The sequence below is a fragment of the Rhamphochromis sp. 'chilingali' genome (assembly GCF_963969265.1).
Source record: "Rhamphochromis sp. 'chilingali' genome assembly, chromosome: 17".
Classification (NCBI taxonomy): domain Eukaryota; kingdom Metazoa; phylum Chordata; class Actinopteri; order Cichliformes; family Cichlidae; genus Rhamphochromis; species Rhamphochromis sp. 'chilingali'.
Genome location: NC_137944.1, coordinates 32,089,595 through 32,108,773, shown reverse-complemented (window position 1 = coordinate 32,108,773; position 19,179 = coordinate 32,089,595). Strand labels below are relative to the sequence as shown.

General features: G+C 39.5%; 1 protein-coding gene across 1 annotated transcript in view; it reads right to left on the bottom strand.

Moving 5' to 3' along the window:
• The window catches only part of LOC308385276 (CCR4-NOT transcription complex subunit 3-like), a 43,337-nt gene that overhangs the window by 19,783 nt on the left and 4,375 nt on the right, over window positions 1–19,179 (bottom strand). Inside the window, exons 2-6 of the mRNA XM_080864115.1 lie at window positions 16,317–16,379; window positions 9,284–9,351; window positions 7,074–7,148; window positions 4,437–4,526; window positions 1,390–1,518 (exon numbers count right to left, since the gene is read on the bottom strand). Of these exons, the coding sequence (XP_080720241.1) occupies window positions 1,390–1,518; window positions 4,437–4,526; window positions 7,074–7,148; window positions 9,284–9,351; window positions 16,317–16,341 (387 nt within the window). The 5' untranslated portion in view covers window positions 16,342–16,379. The remainder of the gene's footprint in view (window positions 1–1,389; window positions 1,519–4,436; window positions 4,527–7,073; window positions 7,149–9,283; window positions 9,352–16,316; window positions 16,380–19,179) is intronic.

Sequence of the window (19,179 nt, the reverse complement as noted above, 5' to 3'; positions counted from 1 at the left end):
ACAGCCATCGCTGAAGGATTCCCAAAGCATGGACTAAAATTTAATTAAGCAGGTTTATTACATTAGATTTCATTTATTCAATCAAAATAGATATTTTTGTTCATAAAATGCACAGAAAAAATGTAAAAAGAGATTTCTGGGAACACAAAACACCAACACACACTGTTGGACACCAGCCTTATTCCTCAGCCTCCTAGGAAATATACCTATAGACTCAATTTTAAACTCCTGCATCTCATTCTTGAGTTACTGCATTTACAAACTTGTGTCCACACTGCCTGCCCACCCGGCAGGGTGACAACAATACCCCAAACAGTGTTTGACAACTGAGGGGTAAATAAATAAATAAATAAATAAATAAATAAATAAAGGCAACATTGATTTACTGCCTTTATTATAGATGGGCTAATATACATACAAGTTTAGTCCCACCATTCTGAGACTTGGGGGAAATCCCCATTAAGTCTAAGATGAAATAAACAAGTGTATAAACAAAACCACCCACACGGAAAAGAAATAGTAAAAACTTATGTGATTACTCATGAAAGTGGCCACTTTCATGAGTAAATCATATAAGGCTTACATGATTTACTCATGAAAGTGGCCACTTTCGCATTACTTTCATATATTGTTTTAGTAAGTATCCAAAACATACAAGTTTCATTATATAATTTTTCAAGGGATCTTATATCTGTTTTCACACTTATATGCTTTTCATACAAGTTTCACACAAGACAGATACAAACTTTATAAGATTTATATATATCTTTTCCATATGGGCATCAAATTTTGACATTTTTAACCTGACAAATAAGATAAATTATTAATTAACTATGTGATTCGCCGTTTTAACATCTCTGCTCAAAATCAGCCTTTTTACTCTGATGATCAGAATGACGACACATTTTATAGAGCGCCAAACACAAGTACGGTCATGTTTAGAAATGGCTGTCGATTAATGGGAGTCTGTTTTCGTTGAAAGCTGAGACGGCGTTTTGTTTTAATTTTGGTTTTAGTTCCACCTGATTTCACTTTCAGTTCCAGGTTTCGTTGCAAAAGAAAATTAAAAACAATTCAAGCAGAAAACTTCCTCATGAGAGACCCGAGCTGTGACACATGAACTGAGCCGCTGACTCAAAGTAGTTTCTGCGTTTGAGAATAAGAACAGATTTCACCACGGTGTCATTCGACTCGCCTGTTCTGCTTTACAGCAGTGGTTACATTAAATGGGTGATTAGACTTACAGGATTAGAAAGTACTACTCTACACAAATTAATGTGATGCTTGACAGCATTTAGATGACACTAATCTAGAAGAAATACTACTCTTCCTGTCACAAACAAACCATTTCCCATCTTTCGTATGACAACATTTGATTATGAAGCTCACCGTTAGCCACGTGCCGACCTCCTCCTTCTCCCTCTGGGCTGGGTCCACCTTCTGTGCCAGACCGAGCCCTTCTTTAGAGTATGCTTTTGTCTTGGTTTCTCTTTCCACTACCTTGAATCGCTCCATTTGCTGCAAGTAAACAAAGAAATAAATAAGAAGCTGATCAACTTCAGTTTTCAGGGATATATTGATCTTCACAAACATCTAATTGTGCCCCCTTATTTAAACATTACTCCAACTTCAGTTCGATTTTACTTGATTATCATAAAAAAGGTTTAATTGCAGAAAACAAAATCCTAAGAATTCAGATTTAAGACATTTAAAACAATACAAAAATCTGCCATGCCATCATATTTTCACATAAATGTGGAGACGAGTCAACCGTCGGCCTGAATTTTGTTTATCTTTTGTGTTTTAAGGTTAACTCAGGCAAATCATTTACAAAAATTAGGTGACTAAACAGATATGAAGAAATGCCACTGATGCATTCATCACTCAGTCTGTACACAAAATGTCATGCAGCTAATATAGAGCACAAAACTGCAGCGACTCAATCAGACCAGGTATGAGCTAAAGAAACGCCTGCAAGTCCAGATGCAGGGCAAAACAGTACAGCTCGCTGAGGAGCTTAAATGCAGCACCTGGGCGAGTAACTGAGTCTAACTTAGAGGCTTTATCCTAGAAGCAAGAAGCTGCTGCTGTGACAGGATTGTTAGTTCAGCACTGTCACCTTATTGCAATCATCCATAAAATGTGTAGCTAAGCTGTCGAGCTCAGATAAACTGCACAGCGAGTCTTTAACATTACGCTGCTGCTACTCGGCCGTTTTTAAATATCTTTGTTTGTGTTTACACCTCCAGCCACCGGATGGCGCTTCTTTATATATGCTGCTTAAATGAGTGCAGATAAAAGGTGTGCAGCAGTGGTGACAGGTGCTGACTATTAGAGGAAAACACTTGAGACGCTACAGAGATGAGACAACCAGTGGATAGATTTATGCACGTGGAGTAATGTGGTTCTCTTGTTTCATTTCACAACTTCATATGGACACAGTGCCTGAACAAATGGAAATAAATGGAGCTCTGGAACTTTAAACCAGTTTAAATACATGATCATTGGAACTAGACATGAATATTTCATTTTTAAATATGAATTATTATTGACACCCCTAATACAAACCAAAGGTTTGTTCTTATAATTTGTTGAACCCTTTTTCAGGGTTTAGAGTAATCCTCTATAAAAATGCAGGGTTCATAATTTTCCAAACACCTGTCATTATAAAGCACCACAACAGTGAAAACCATCTAAAAATGGCATTACAGTTGTACCTAATAAAGTGACCACTGAGTGTGTAGAACTGCAGAAAATGTCATTTATTCCACTGATTTCTTAAATAATCTGAACACCAACAAAAGCGTTGCTTTAATAAATGTAGTTCTTGAACTCGAAGAGCTCCTGAACGCCTCTTAGCGGCTGATAAATGGGACATATTGTCTGTGACTGAATGTTGTTAAAGTCTCTTCTCTGCCTGCAGCGGTTTCAACACCAACCCTGCATTCACGGCTCTAAACTGCAAGTTCATCTTGGTCACATTTCTGTGTAAACACCCAGTAGGTTGTGAATGATCTTTTGCTGTTGAGGCAACATGTTTCTAACAAGCTCCCTCCGCTTCCTGCAGGACTGTAATTTCAGGTCAACCAACAAAACTGCAGGAAAACTCGAAGAACGTCTAAAAGGGACCTCTGCTGAGTTGCAGAGGTCCCTCATTGTGCAGGCAGGTGGTTCACATTCAGTCCATCTCAAAAGCCCTCATCAAAGGCTCACGTGGCTCCGAGGCCTGGAGGACAGGTGTTAGATAGCGGAGCAGATGAAAATGGGCGCAGCTCTTTAATCTGAGCCAGTAATCTAGGGAATAATTTTGGCAACACGTTCACACCGTTTCTGTTTGTTGTTGAGCTTCTAAAGGCGGCACCGTCTGTGTGCATTTGAAGGTGCGGTGAGAATTTTTACAGCAATAAAAAGGAACATTTAAAACATTTCAAAATGATTTTAAACAGAAATGTAAGATAAAAAAAATAAACTTCTAGCTCAGCTGGCATTGTAAGCACTTGAAGGCAATGACTAATGAAAAAAAAAACAAAAAACAAAACAATCACTAAACTCAAAAAATTTGCAACTTTCCATTTCCATAAACTAACAGGCAATCTGCTATCCGGGAAAACTTTCCTTATCTTCCTCAGTTACAGCCACTGTACTGCAAACAATAAACGGACACTCTGTTAGGACTGAGCCTTGGGGAATCCTGTTTCTGGACATTGTCTCTCTTTTTTTAAGACATAAGTTTTAAGCACTCCGTAACAACAGCCGCCTCCTCCAGCAGGACGACGCAAAAACAGATCAAAGTCAATTACAAACTCACTGATCCCAATCTGACTGAATATCCTTGGGATACACCACAAGCCTGATCTATAGAGAGACCATCTTGTGACTTACTGGACCCAAAGGATCCATTTCTAAAGAACTGGTGCAGCTTGTGCTGCATTGTCCTCAATGAGAACTTTAAGCAGCATTATTCAGCAAAGACCCAGTAAAGACTGATATCTGTGATTAGGTTATAGTAATTGGTCAGTTCTGCTCCATCCATCTTTTAGAAGGATAAAAATTTACTGACAGAGCTGGAAAAATATAAAAAAGCAAAAATAACTGAAAACAATGAACCGTTTTCTTTAATCCACCCCAAAAAATATAAACATATATAAAATAAGAGCTCAACATTAATTAAAAACATGCACTGTTTTTCATTAGCTCTTAGTGGTAATATTACTGGGGCCAAATATTAGTGGATAACTGCAGGTAAATGGCTCCATAAAGACCACTAACCTAGCACAACTTTCAATTATTTGAGAAAAAAAAAGAAAGAAAAAAAAATCTCATAAAACTTGTTTATCTGACTTTTTTTTCCAGATTTCAAAACAAATAGTCCTCCAGAGTGTAAACAGGCCCTGGAGGACGTGTCATAATGACCTTCATCCTCAGTTTCTACTTACCGTTTCTATGAGTTTGCGGTTTTCTACTAGCTGCCTTTTGTCTTTGATCTCGTTTGATGCCACCCACGTCTTGATCTGGTCTCGAAGACGCTGAGGGACCAGAAGAAGAAGGCAAAAGAGGGGGGGACATAGCGGGAGAGGAGGGAGAAAGAGACAGAGAGAGACACAGATACATCAGTGAAGTCTGTGATAGGAGCGCAGCCTCCTCTCCAGCAGTCATGGGTGGTGAACATGATGTCTGCATGCAGCAAACAGGCTTGGCGTGAAGTTTGGTCCTCATGACAACACTGAACATTTCAGGCTGAGCAAGATGATATTTAATGCTACAAACACACACCTTTATGTGTGGCAGGTTAAATGATTCAAGTCAGCAAACATCTCAGCCTTCACAGTCCATTTTCAGAGACGTCAGGTTAAGATCAGCAGCTTCTGTCTCACCTGCTCACTGCTGATTGGCCACAAATTAGAACCCATTCACACCTGGTGCTAAAAGGAGTCAGGAGCTGAGTAACGATAGCCCCGCCTTAAACTGAGTGACTTCACAGAAATCACAAAAAAAGAAAAGAAAATCAACTCAATCATTCCCAGAGGCCTGTCTCTCCAGAAAACCTGTGGAAAGGTCACCATGCTGTTATCTAATTTTAAAAGATAATTCTACTTTACTTCTATCTGCTTGTTTTTTTTATTGTGGCAGCTGCAGCCCTATCAGTCATGCAAACTTAGAAACGAGAATATCAGGGTAACAAGTCCAAGCTGAATCAGTTTTTACAAAAATCCTTAGAAAATGTGAGTCTGACTGAAAATAAAAGGAGAAATTAGCTGTCCTTATGCTCCCTGCATTTGAAATAGCCACCTGAACACTGGTGCCATCTAATAATGATCTCCTCCTTTCAAGAAATCTACACAAACAAAGTGGAGAGAGCAAAGGAAGTATGGCCCACAGAGTGACAACAAGAGGACAAAATACACTGAACAGTTAATTATAACCCAGAACAAGTGAAAACAGGAGGATATTCCTACGTGCTCTTTGAATTTTTTCCTTAATTTTTGTTTGTGTGCTTGTAAGTGAAAAACTTGAAAGCATGATGAAGCGAGGAGAAGAAACAAGAGAACTAAACAAAACCCGACTGAAGAGGCCAAAAGAGCAAAGAGGTTCCAGCCAATTAGTTATTGTCCGTTTCTGGTCACTTATTAAGGTAAAACAGTCACTGCTATATGTGACTGTGATGCTTTTGGTCCTGTGTTCTTGTCTTCAGGCTGGAAATGAAGCACATTTCACAGAGTGGCATTTTCCTACTTACACTGCCGAGAATAGAAAGTGAACAACATATTTTTCATGTTAAGGCACAATAAACTCAGAAATTCCATTGAAACAAAACAGGTTATGATGTGTCGCTAAGTGTGAACAGAGAATTGTTACTTTCAGATTTGATTTTCACAGTGGGCATAAAATGCTTACGCAGCTTTCTCCACGCCTCCAGAAGTTATTTGAAGTTTCTGTGATTCCATTTTTTGTTACAGGACTTTAACATTACCCCAGTCTGCTTAAAATACACCTCGTTAATCAGTTATCAATAAAGGGAGGGTCTGCGTGGATAATCTTATCAGTGGTCCAACCCTTTCGCATTTGCATTCATTTTGATTCAGTGATGTCAAAACTTGTGTGACCTGTGGGCGGTTCAGAAAGCAGAGTCGGTTGCAGAGGTGGAGGAGTTTCAGTGGAGGAGTCTCTTGCTCCTGCAAACGTGGTGCTGATTACAGGATGCATGATAATAAAAGCTATGAAAAAAACAACTCTAATCAGGCTCAAGTGTTTTCTGCTGGCGCCTGATGTGTTTTGAATTGTTACAGTTTGGGGTGTATTCCCAGCTTCTTCATTCAGTAATGTCACTGAACCTGTGAATTCAACTCAAGTTAAAGGTTTGCTGACTCAGGAAGGCAAACACCTATGTCACTTTTGTTTATTTAAGAGGAAAACCAGCGTTTCAGTGCATTTTTAATAACCGAATGGCTGTTTTCCTGGTTAAAATCTGCAGACTTTAGAGACACTGTCCTGTTGATTCAAAATATATATTGATTTGTGTCATAATATAGACTACGGAGAAGCATCATTTAACAAATCTCAGGAGGTCTCGAAGGAATGACCAGATTAAAACCCTCCTTAAACACCAACTTCCCATAATCCAGCAGTGGTTTGGTGACAATCACTGGATCTTCCAGCTTGATGTAGCACCATGACACTAAGCAAAAGTTATAACTGGCTTTCAGATAATCAAATTAACATTTTAAACCAGAAGACTGCACAGATCTTACAGCTTTTGGTCAAACTGTAGGTGAAAAACCTCTAGAAAAAACAATGGTTGCTTCCAGGAAATCTGTTTACCCTTGCTGATGACGGCTTGCACGCTGGAGGGGTTTTATTGTTCGTTTTTTAAGTTCAACATGACAATGATATGTCTGTCTTTTAATGGAGATTGCTTTTTGACTTCTCTGACTTTTTAAACTTTGGAATTATTTAAAATCAGACACATCTACCCTGAAGTTATACTGATTTAATCAGCTTTGTGGGAGCCCAGAACACCTCAAACAACCTGTCAGTGGAAAAACTTTTATTTTCTGGTTTCCTTTGTTCCTTACCTGTAGCTTTTTAATCTCTTTCTTGAGGTCTGCTTCATATTTCTCCTTCTGGTTTGTGTTGGCTGCATTGTGAAGCTGCAAAAAAAGAGAGAGACAGACAGAGACAAAGGGTCAAAGCTGAAGTGCAGCAGTGCACGCCTTCATTTTCAAAATGTACCATACTAAAAATCATCCAATCTGTTGAAAGCTTTACAGCCTGCAAGTAAAGCATGTGATCATACTCTTAAAATCACAATTATCCTGTTTAATTAGATTAGTGCTACTAACTGATTACGTAGCAAAAACAACATGATTAAGTAGGACAAAAACATAAACCTAAGAACTAAATGGGTAATAAAGTGAGACATAAAACTAACAAAGGTCATCCAAACAAACATGAGTATTTATGAAGAACACAAGCTTCTGGAAGGTCATAAGGAAACGCAGTAACTGCCAACAGCACAATAAAAAGTGGATGTAATGAAGGGAAAAAAGGCAACTGGGATCTTTGTTAATGCGCTAATGACTTTGTGCCTCTTTATTAGCAAAGCCGATGTTCACTGTGGGCGCTGCTGTGCGCTCTGGGCAAAGCATTGTTTTAATAACAGCTGTATTCACTTTGTTTATTATAAGTCTCATGAGTATTGGACATCCTGTTGTGGTAATGGCAACCTTTATTAACTACTAAGGTTAATAAATGCAGGAGTCTGATGAAACTAATGCTGCACAGAAACATTAGCAACAAATAGCCTGAGAGGGAGAAAGTGTCCCCGCAGAGCCTGAATGATAACAGATGGAACGAGCAGTCAATAATAATTGATCACTTGGTTGGCAGAGAATCTGTGAACAATAACTTAACGATTAATATATTTTTAAGACCTTTTTACAAACATGCTTCTTGAATTCTTCTTTAAAACTGCAAACAGAATATTGTCAGGACTGAACACTGATCACAGAGAACATCACGGACCTCATGTGGAGCATTTGCACTTTTTCTGAACATTTTCTAATATTAGACATTTCTTGTTTTTTATACCTTTGTAGACTATACAAAATAAAGACATTCAGTAAATATGGGATAGAACTTGACATTGCCTTACCCCAGATATATATTAATATGATGCATGCATGCTTTCAGATAGGCACTGATAGGTAACAGAATATAATTTCGAACTTTTTGGGGTAATTTAGAAAGTGTCATCACACAGTGTGTCCAGCCATATCAGCTTTAACTGTGGCATATGTTGGTCACGTGGGTTAAGCAAAAGGGTTTATAAAATCTATTTATTTTAAAAAAGTATGAACATATTATTTTCTGTTTAATGCGTTTTGGTAAATGGTAAAATGGTAAATGGCCTGTATTTATATAGCGCTTTTCTAGTCCCTAAGGACCCCAAAGCGCTTTACACAACAAGTCATCCACCCATTCACACACAGGCAAGCTACATTGTAGCCACAGCCGCCCTGGGGCGCACTGACAGAGGCGAGGCTGCTGGACACTGGCGCCACCGGGCCCTCTGACCACCACCAGTAGGCAACGGGTGAAGTGTCTTACCCAAGGACACAACGAGCGAGACTGTCCAAGCCGGGGCTCGAACCGGCAACCTTCCGATTACAAGGCGAACTCCCAACTCTTGAGCCACGATTAAAATATTGGCAGATCTGTCTGCGTCTCTCTTAACTGCCTGTGAAACTGTGTTTGAGACAAAACTCCAGGTTCTCAGATTCTAGTGGACACATCTGAAGCTGTGTAACATAGAAATGCATGTTGCTAACCTGCTGATAACTTAGCACACCACCCTCTCACTCAAATATGGTCGCACATGCTTCAAGAACCAGCATGGCAGCATCCAACATGCTATAACGAAAGCTTCCAAATGCAGAGTACACAACTAGTAGGTGATGTCACAGCTGTCACCTCTATATTTATTAGATACAGTCTATGACATGCAATAATATCAGCCTTCTCTTTTAAGTGGCAACTCGATTTACAGACAAAGTTATAGCAGCTAAGTTGTTTAATGCGTCTTACTGTTAGATTTTCACTTTAGCTCCTCTTCATATGAAAGTAAAGCATAAACCCAGACAATCACTGTGCCACAACACCAACTGACTGCAGCATTAAAATGCAATTATCCCTCTCATCCCTACCATGACTCCATTGCAGGATATCTTTGAGTCAAAATGAAAAAACAGAAAGTTGCAGTCCCAATAATATGATTGTTTCTTACCTTTTGCCAAATATCCTCAAACTGCTCCACTCCCTCCGCTACTTTTTTCAGACATCGATCTATTTCACCTGGAGGAGACCAAAAAAGAGCAAAAAGTTCATATAAAGCATATTAGACATGTGTCTCCGTTCTAATTCAAAGAAGCTGTATAAGCAGGTCAAAGCCAGAACACATGACTTCCTCATCAAAGTCATTTCATAAGAGGTGGGAAGAACAGAGTATAAATAATAACGGATTCATCACGTCAGAGCATCACTGACCTCTTTTTTTAGTTAAACTGACTTGTGTTTAAACATGTATGAGATGTAGTCAATAGCACAGAATAATAAAAAGAAATGTCATGTTTGGGAAATTATTTAGTATATGAGCACTGACGCTGCCGATCATAGCTCTAGCTGTACTGGTTATTTGATTAAAACCAGAGTTTTTTCTACCATCAATATATTCCTGCTTCCAGGTTTGAGGCGTTCTGCTCAGCAAAGTGGCTCCAGCTTAAAAACAGGCCACTGGAGGGCTGTTTTTGTGTCGGGCACAAAGAGAAGCGATAAATGCACCATATAACAACAAGGCACTTAAAACTGTGGCTGGCATCTCATGAAATATGCATATTGTAAAAGGCACATTATGCTCCTGAGCAAGTGGTGGCACATATACAGCAGCTAATTCCCAATATCTTAGAAATGCAGCTCCATGAATAGCGTGTGGTGGATGTTTAAAGAGTCAGAAGCGATTAGGGAGTGACAGAAAGAGACAAACACGTCTAGATTTAGGCTCAACAGATTTACGTCTCCCTTCTGTGGTCGCATGGATTAGCTCGTGGCTATCAAATGTAAACAGGAAAATGCTTGCAGTCTAATTTTAACATTTCTGACCTGGACCACATCAGCCTAGTCATTCTGCTTTTTACATACCGCAGAGGAATGTCAATGTAAGTCCTGGAGTGGAAAATCATGATATGCTCACCCGTATCTCATCCAATTACAGCTTTATGTCATGGTTTACTTGGTCAGGGAAAATCAAGATCATCATAAATGTACAGCCCAGTCTCATAGTAGAATTTTAAATACTATTACATATTTTCTGAACCTAACCATTTATGTTTTTAAAGTTTCAACAACAACATAAAATATCACAGGCCAAGTGTAGAATCTGGTCCCGTGAGAGACACAAACTGTGGTCGCTGGTATGAGTGGTGAGATTCTTCACACCACCACCAACCCCTTCAGCCTCCAGCCCCAATATTCACTTTTTCCCATTTAAAAGTGGAAAATATTCATTTAGTGTACACATGACACCAGCCAGACAAACAGCTGTGTTCAGGAAAACAAAAATAAGGATGGGAAAATTTGTTTCCAGAAACAAAAATCAGCAGATAAAGGGTGTGACTAGTTCACAGACTGTACTAAAATGCATGCACATGTGAAGTGAGGGAAAAAGGTCTGCCAAAAACCACCACACCTCCTAAACAGATATTCCCAACTTGTCATGTTTCACATGTATTTCCAGCAGCACCATGAACACACCATGATGCTCATTTGGTAAAGCGGTAGTTTGTACACAGCCTCAAAATGCAGAGTACAGAAACCAGCGGATGACATGACAGTGACAACCATGTTTTATGGACAGTGTTTGATCTCGGTACTCTCTGTGTCGGTTAAATTCTTTGCATAGATCTGCAAAACAGGGCGACTGTAAATCCCACATAAGGCAGATGATAAAGCAGGTTATGCACTGGGCATGTAACCTTGATAGGTTACTACTGCATGAGTGTGTAGCATCCTCATTTTTTCTGCCCGTCAACTGTGACATCTGATTTCTAAAACCCAGGGCAGAGATGGAAAATGCTCAGCTTTAAGAAAGAAAATGAGATTTCACAAGCAAGGGTGATGACTTGGAGTCTCTAGGAGCCAGCTTGCAACTTTAACTTTTTACCTTCATGGTATTTTCAGAGTTATAGACCCAAAATACATAAGAATGGAGGTGAAATTTGTCCAGTCCCAAGCCCAGATACACATGAGTGGTCGCTTGAGAGAAAGCACCCAGCACCGTCAAATCAAACATCCAGGGAGCCACCGAAAGTACCTTCCTCCTATTCTCCCTCGTGTTTTTGATCCTTCATAAGCCCATAAATACAGGGCATATCAGCGTGAAATTTTGCAAGCTAAAAATATGTTTACACTAACTCCAAATGCTACAATCACATTTTTGTTTAGCAGGATCTTTTACTATAACCAGCTTGGGACATATCAATATTATGGAAAATAGCAGATTTCCATTAGCACGGCTGCATGTATACCCAGGATATGAATGGAGCTCTGTGCTGGGTCCACCCCACCTCTCGCCCTACGACAGCTGGAAAAGGCTCAGGCACACCCACCACCCTGAACTAAATAAACAACAACTGCACTAATTTAATGTCTATGATGCAGAGTAACAGAAATAAGCACTGGTACCCTGGATGTTTGATCTGTTTTCTGATAAGTCACAAGAGAAAGCTATGACAGGTCTCCTTTCTCCTACATTTTTATACCAGACTGACATTGTAGCCGTAACTGCCTGAGAAATGAGTCAAAATGATTGTATAAGAGTGATGTTTAAATATTTAAAAATTCCATAATTTTGACATATTTTCATAGTACGAAAGTAACATTTTGATTTCATACCCTTGTATTTCTAATCTCTTAAATACATCAGACTTTTATTTGATCCACTGTGTGTTTGCTAATGAAGATAACAGGAGTGATGAGGAAATAAGCAGCAACCAGTGAGGTCGAGAGAAACCCGCTGCTGTAGCCAAGTTGTGTGAACAAACTCCAGCTTGAGCCTGGCCTTAAACAGCCTTGATGTTAAGATACTGCCGTGGCTGTGTTATTTTTAGATGAAAGTCTACCTCCTCTGTAATAATACATTACAATTTGACAGAGCCGGGGCCGTGCTGGAGCTTGATCTTTTTTTACTCATGACAACATTTTAGGGGGATACGTATATGGGTTTTTGTTTTTAATGTGACAGCTGTTCAACCGGAGAACTCACGGGAATATCATGTGATAGGATGAGTGATGCTGAATCCTGTCAAAAAAGTGTTTTTTAGCCTGCGGCGACAAGCGTCGGCTGGAGAAACCCATCAAAGTTAAAGACATCGACGGGAGGGAGAAAAAAGCCTCGAGGTTTTTTGGTATTCACACAAAGGTCTGGGTTCAGGTTACAAGACTTGTTGTGGTGAGTGTCAGAATTTTATCCCAGCATTATCATCCAAGAGCTGTGAGTGTGGTAGTACTTGTTTAAATTTTCAAAATAAAAGTATAGAACAAAGAGCTTGACACATGCTCTAGTTTCTGTGAAAGTGTGTCAGCAGTGAGCAGACTTTTGCACAGATGTCTGCCGGCGTGCACGGATGCAATGTCACCCTGTGCACAAAAACAGGTAGAAACATTTTCACTAAACCAAAACAGGAAATGCAAAGAGACAGAAAAATTTATGAGGGAAATAAAAATGATTATACTGTGTGTATACACAGTTCACTCAAAAATTTAACGACAGCACTTTGACCCTGCATGTCAACATCAAGCCTGAAAATTTCCTTGCACACCAAAGTCAGTGATGTCAGTCAGTCAGCCAGCCAATGATGCCTTATTTCAGTTTCTATGGTTATTTACGAAGATTTGATGCAAAATGGATTTCTGACTCCAGATCCAAATCTTAAATACATAAAAATTCACAAAATTTGTTATTTTTATTTATTCAAATAACAAACCTTCCACACAACCTTCCTGGTGGAGGTAAAAATAGATAACATATGCAGTCAGGAAGGATGTGGAACTTTTAAAACAACGCCGTTCACCCCAAAATCAAATTTACATATCTTCCCTCTGGCTTGTATTGTAATTTATCCATTCAAATTACTTGGATGCGAGTTACCAAGCTTTGAATATATCAGCTGTAGAAATGCCTGCCTTCCTTTGAATAGAATCAAAATGGATGGGACTTAGCTTTAAAAAAAACAAAACAAAACCTTTGAGGTGAAAATAAATCATCATGAACTCCACAAGTTTCATGTAGGAACCTTCTTCTACCTGCAGTCGCCAAAATAAAAAGCTGCCTGACAACAAGCTTACATGGCAGTTCACGCTATCAGTGTTTAGACCTTGGCAAAATCTCATCGCTGATGGATACATACTTCCTCCTGCAAAGTAATAATGTGCATAAATGTAATTTTGAACTGTCTTTTTAAATTTTAGCTCTGCCCAAGACAAACTTGTACAGGCTGAATTAACTGTGAGAAACCTCAGCAGCTTTATAAAATGATCCACTAAGGATCTTTTTATCCTATCCTGCCCATTCTGTTACATCTAATAGACAGAGACAGCAGGTAGAGAACAGTTCCTACATGAAACTGCTCACAACAGGTTTTGTTTTCTGAGTAACTGGGTCGTGAGTTTCTCATATTAATTTTTTGGCACACTGAACTAACACCAAAAAGCTAAGCACCATCTAGTTTGATTTTATTTAAAAAGAAGTGTTGGTAACTCACATCAAAAATCATTTGAATTTTTACCCAGTGACTCTGTTTCTTACCCACGAACTCCTCTTGAGTAGATCTGGATAACTCACAGATCAAAATATTACCTTTTTATCTTATGTGCAGATTTTTTCTCCCAGGAATACATGTCAAATATAATTACCGTAATTGTCGGGCTATAAGCCGCTACTTTTTGCACAAGCTTTGAACCCTGTGGCTTTTAGTCAGGTGCGGCTTTTCTATGGATTGTCCATGATTTTTGTCATATCGTAAGACGATTTGTTTTATTTGTTCCGCTATTGTACGGCACTACGTTGCCTGGCGGAAGGGCATGTGATCGGACACACATCGGGGTTCAAGAGTAGTATGTTGGTCACATGTCCATCCGCCAGGCAACATAGTGCCGTACAAGTAGCGCGAAAAACAAACTTCAAAGTAGCGCTACACGTTCAGCGGGAGGCGTGGATGACAAGCGGCCATAAACTTGCGAAAAGCAAGTTATGCCCAACTCCACCGGTGGATTCTGACAGCGTGGAAAAGTGTGAAAACATCCATGATCACCAACGGATTTCAAAGGGCTGGACTGCTGCATGATGAAGAGGAGGACACCGCCACGGCCCTTCAGAGGGTGTTCGACTCTGACACTGACAACGAGGATTTCTTTGGTTTTGAAAGTGACAACGAAGGAAAGGAGCTGAGAGTGGATGACGAAGCCATCCTGAGCCTGTTCATATCCGACACTGGGGAAGATGGTGGTGAATGACTGACTTTTCTTCTTGTTAAAGCCGTGTCGCTGCACCTGAGCCGAAAAGGTAGTCCGAATCTATTTTTCTGGTGTGCTGTAGGTTATTGTTATGTACTACATTTGTTACTCATTTATGAAGCACAGTACATGTTTCGTACTTGTAATTACCGCTACTTGTACATATACCTAAAAAGTTATGCAAATATGTACCCATAACTTGTTTTTCAAAATAATTAATAAAAGGCGTGTGTCTCCAAACAGCCATCTCTTTCCTGACAATTCCCTTTGTGCATATTCTCTTACATATGATAAGTCAACATTGAAACACCTGCGGCTTTTAGTCAGGTGCGGCTAATGTATGTACAAAACAGGATTTTCCCCTGATTTTAGCTTGTGCGGCTAATATACAGGTGCGCTCTGTAGTCCGGGAAATACGGTACCTATCAACGTAGTGGTACATATATAAGAGAAAATAAAGTAAAGCAGAGTGAAACCCTATTTAAGAAGATCGATATCAATGTGCTTGAAGGTTTTCTGTCCTTATCATCAAGTTATGTTTGGAATCCATGTTCGGATTGCACAAACTCAACAGAAAATGTGCATTCACACTTCAAAGAGACCCGACTTTGTAAAGTGGTTAGTTCTGATGTACAGTGGAGGGCAATCTGAAACTGTCAGGCCGTCTGATTTAAGCAGGCAAACACATAAAAAGCACCTGAGAGGAGAATGAGCTATGTAGGTAATTTTACTGGAGGGCAGGAAAGAATCCAGTCTGACTCCAGACTAAAGAAACAGAAAGAAGCTAAAATGACAAACTTTGGCAAAATGTAGCAGTCTTTGCACACAAAGCAAATGGCCTAGATCTTGGTTCCACTTACCTCTTACCCGTGACTTCAGTGGAAATTTCAGATTCAGGCACAGACTAATTCATGTTCTACACAGTTCTTACAAGTTCATAGAAATTTCTGTTCAATTAGAACCAAATATTTGAGTTGATGATTATAATTTTTATACAGTTGTTGTAATTTGTGTTTTAACTATTTTTTTAAAGGATGTTTTATTACAAAACAAAACATCCATCAAAAAATTGTCCTCTGTTTTTTTTCAGGCTACTTAAATTTATTTTGGGCTATCAAAAACTGAAGAGTGTCTGCCCGAAGGGCTACCAGGGATTTTGAAATTTTGCGAGCCCTGTGCACATTAAACCAATCATCTGATGCTCCCGTATTTTCGTCTGTGCTTTTATTTGACACAGAACAAAGCAGGTAAATCTCCCATGCTTTAGTTAAAGTTAGAAAACCAAAACCAGATTTGTTTTAGCTTGCATGTGAAGCCAAACATTTCTAACCTGGCAGGATGAACACTTATGTAACTCCACAAACAAGCTGCTTGTGAACACATGTGACTTTTGTTTACAAGCCCTGGCTCTCTTTTAAACAAGCACTGTGACGTAATTAAGGAAATAAACCAAAGAAAATTTTCCACTTTTGGTCGCAAAACAAACTGCTTGCCAACGAAGCAGGTATAGGTGTGCTCGTGCACTATTTATCTTTTTCCGGTCAGAGTGACACATGGGCGGAGTTTATCACAGACAAAACATCAGGGGACTTTCCAACAGCAACACACATAACACAAACTCTTCATTGAGATCAAATGAGATCTTTATTGTAATTTGTGGTTAACCTAATCCACCTGGCACCTGATCATCTCACTAATGCCCTTTTACACATGCACATGCATGCACACACACACTCAGGCAGAAATCTCACCTTGGAGTTTCCTTTTATCGGCCATGACTGATGACTAGGATGATGTCTTCATGCCTTCTTTCACTGCAGGGAAAAAAAACAGGAGTCTGCATTAATAAATCCCAGGATAGGTGTCACAGAGAAAGACTAAGAATATAAAAATGAAAGGAAGCAGGATGCAGAGCGATGATGACTTGTGGAAAGATGGATGGATTGAGGACAGAGGGAGAAATGTGGACACAACTGTCCTCATTAGCTTCTAAAACTCAGTTTGGTTCTCCAGTGAGAACCTTTGGTGAGGAAGCTTCTTTAAAGGAAGCAAAAGTCGAAATGTTTCTGTGGGTGGAAGGATCATTAAAAGTTCCCAGTGCCTTTGTTTGTGATTTCTGAGGGTGTCTCACCCAGTGACTGAGGTGTTTACTTACATATGGCTCTGGCTCTATGCTGTTGTAATTATGACTACTGTACAGGTCTCCAGCTGGGAAGCATCACTCCAATCCTGACTCAAAAAGCTGGATTGAGTATCAGTAAAAATGTGCTAATCTATTCAATTCAGTTCTATGTTGCTCTGCGTTTGCCTCACCATGTGTCAGCAGCAGTGCACCAGTTGTTAGCACGAGAGCAAAAGGAGCACGGAGGAAGCTGCAAGCAAAGTGTCGGCAGTCTCGAGATATTTCACACCTGTGATGCCAACAGCTTCTCTTTGTATGTTTGTAATAGTTTGTGACTTTACTGTAAATTGTGGTTCTCTTTCTTCTTTTGTTGCCCTGCTGAAAAACTGTGTTTTTGTTGGCAGCACACTGAATTCCCGCCACTTTTCTGCAGCTGAAAATCAAAAAAAGCAACAACAAAGTTGACAGCCGCCATTCCAGGGCAGACCTTTTGATTCAATCTGACTCAGCAGTGATACCTAACACTGCTGCGCTGAGCAGATCAGATAGAGGTGAGCAGGTACGACAGGTATGGCAGAAAAGCCGTTTATGAATATAAGTGGCTTCATCAAAAGCTTGCTTTGAGCACGTGGCCTCCAAGGTTTTCATAGCAGAGAGACACCAAAGTCATTCCTCACATTTCTTCTTCTTAAACTCAACTGATGACGACTTCATTAAAACATACAGCGATTAAAACAAAAATCTAATATTTCCAATAATAAGAGCCTAATTTCAATCACAGTTTGATAAAACAATTAGTTTTATAATGAACGGTTGCTACAAAGCTCTTGTTTTATCTTATATTATGAACCAAAGGCACCCATTGCCTTCACAGCAATGCTGTAAACAGCGGATCATCCAGTCCCCACCGCCTCCACCTCTGAAATAAATTAAATTAACTAACTAAATAAATAATACAGATTACAATTACTGGAAAAACTAAACCATAAGATGTGGACTTTTGCCATAACCGAGCAGCCCTAAAGTACTTCTGCATGCAGTTACAGTTGCAGGTGGCCTGTGTAGATAAAAATGTTTGGAAAGTAGAGCTCATCAGTCAGCACAAGAATAAATATAATACCAGCTGCAGGCCTTCAGAGACAGTTTACTGTAAATATAAACCTGGCATTAAGGTATTTTGTAATTTCATACTGTCATAGTACTATGGAAGGTCATTTAGGGTTCCAGGTGATTCGAGATACAACTGACTGCAGATAAATGATCTCAATGCCTCCAGGTGGATCGCACTTACTTGAAATGCCAATACAATGTAATTACTGCACATTTGTTTTTATGAATTTATTTTTCTTTCTGTCAGATAAATACAATCTTAATCAGCCCAGTACTGATGTTTTATTCATGCTGTGGAATCGTAATTTAACTCTACTTCTGCCCCTTGATAACATAATATTGTGTGAGAACCTGTTTTGACTACAGCTGCACTAAAACACTAAAAGCAACTCAAAGCATAATGCAGGAACAGAGGTCTGATTAAGAACATCATCTCAGTGCCTCTCTCTGGTTACATACACTAACAATTAAGTTTGCTTTAAGGGTTTATATATGACAAAGTCATTAAGTCAACTGTCAGTAATTAAAGGCATTTATATACATTCACAAGTGAGTGAACAGTGAGCGAGTTTCTTTAAGCTCATTAAAGCAATCATCACCATCATTGTTTGTTAATATCGGCAGGGGGAAAATGCAATCAGCGAGAACTAATTTGACTGCAAATTGGCACAAGCCAGAGGAGCACTTAATCAGCTGCAGAAGTTCAGATTTGATACCCAATCTGTCGATGAAGGACGAGCATTATGTGCTATTATTCATCATTACTGATCGCACAACAGGTCAGCCTCATGGTCACTACCGAAACAATGCTGTTTTTTGTTAGGGATTCACCAGCACCAGTGGCCAGTGTTTACATAACAGTTTCATTAGATGGCTCTGTGTTCAATGATTTATCATTATGCAGATTTATTTTTGTCCCTGCAAAACAACCAACGGTCCTGTCCATGAGCTCTCCTCATGTAACTTCTCCTGGCATCTCCACACGGTCGGATATCCCCGTGCTGGTACTGTTCCCAGATCGCCAAAACTAATGTCCCAGGTTCAACACTGCCAGTGACCGAGCTCATTGTTGTGATGTCATAGTTTTGCACCATCACACCACATACCAAACCGCAACTCCATAACTGTAACTACAAACACAATTTAAACCTAAATGCCTGCTTTCTCTGACTTTTGTGGACACTAGCAGATTATTTTTCCACATCTCAAAACTATGACATTATAGCAATATGATTGATCATTTGCAATGTTAAACCTGGACAAATATAGTCCATGTTATATAGCACCAACACGGGAACATCAGACACAGCAAAGCTTCCTGTGATGCCGTGTCTCGCTGGAGGAGCTGGACAACCTGCACACACCTGAATGGTTGCAGTTAC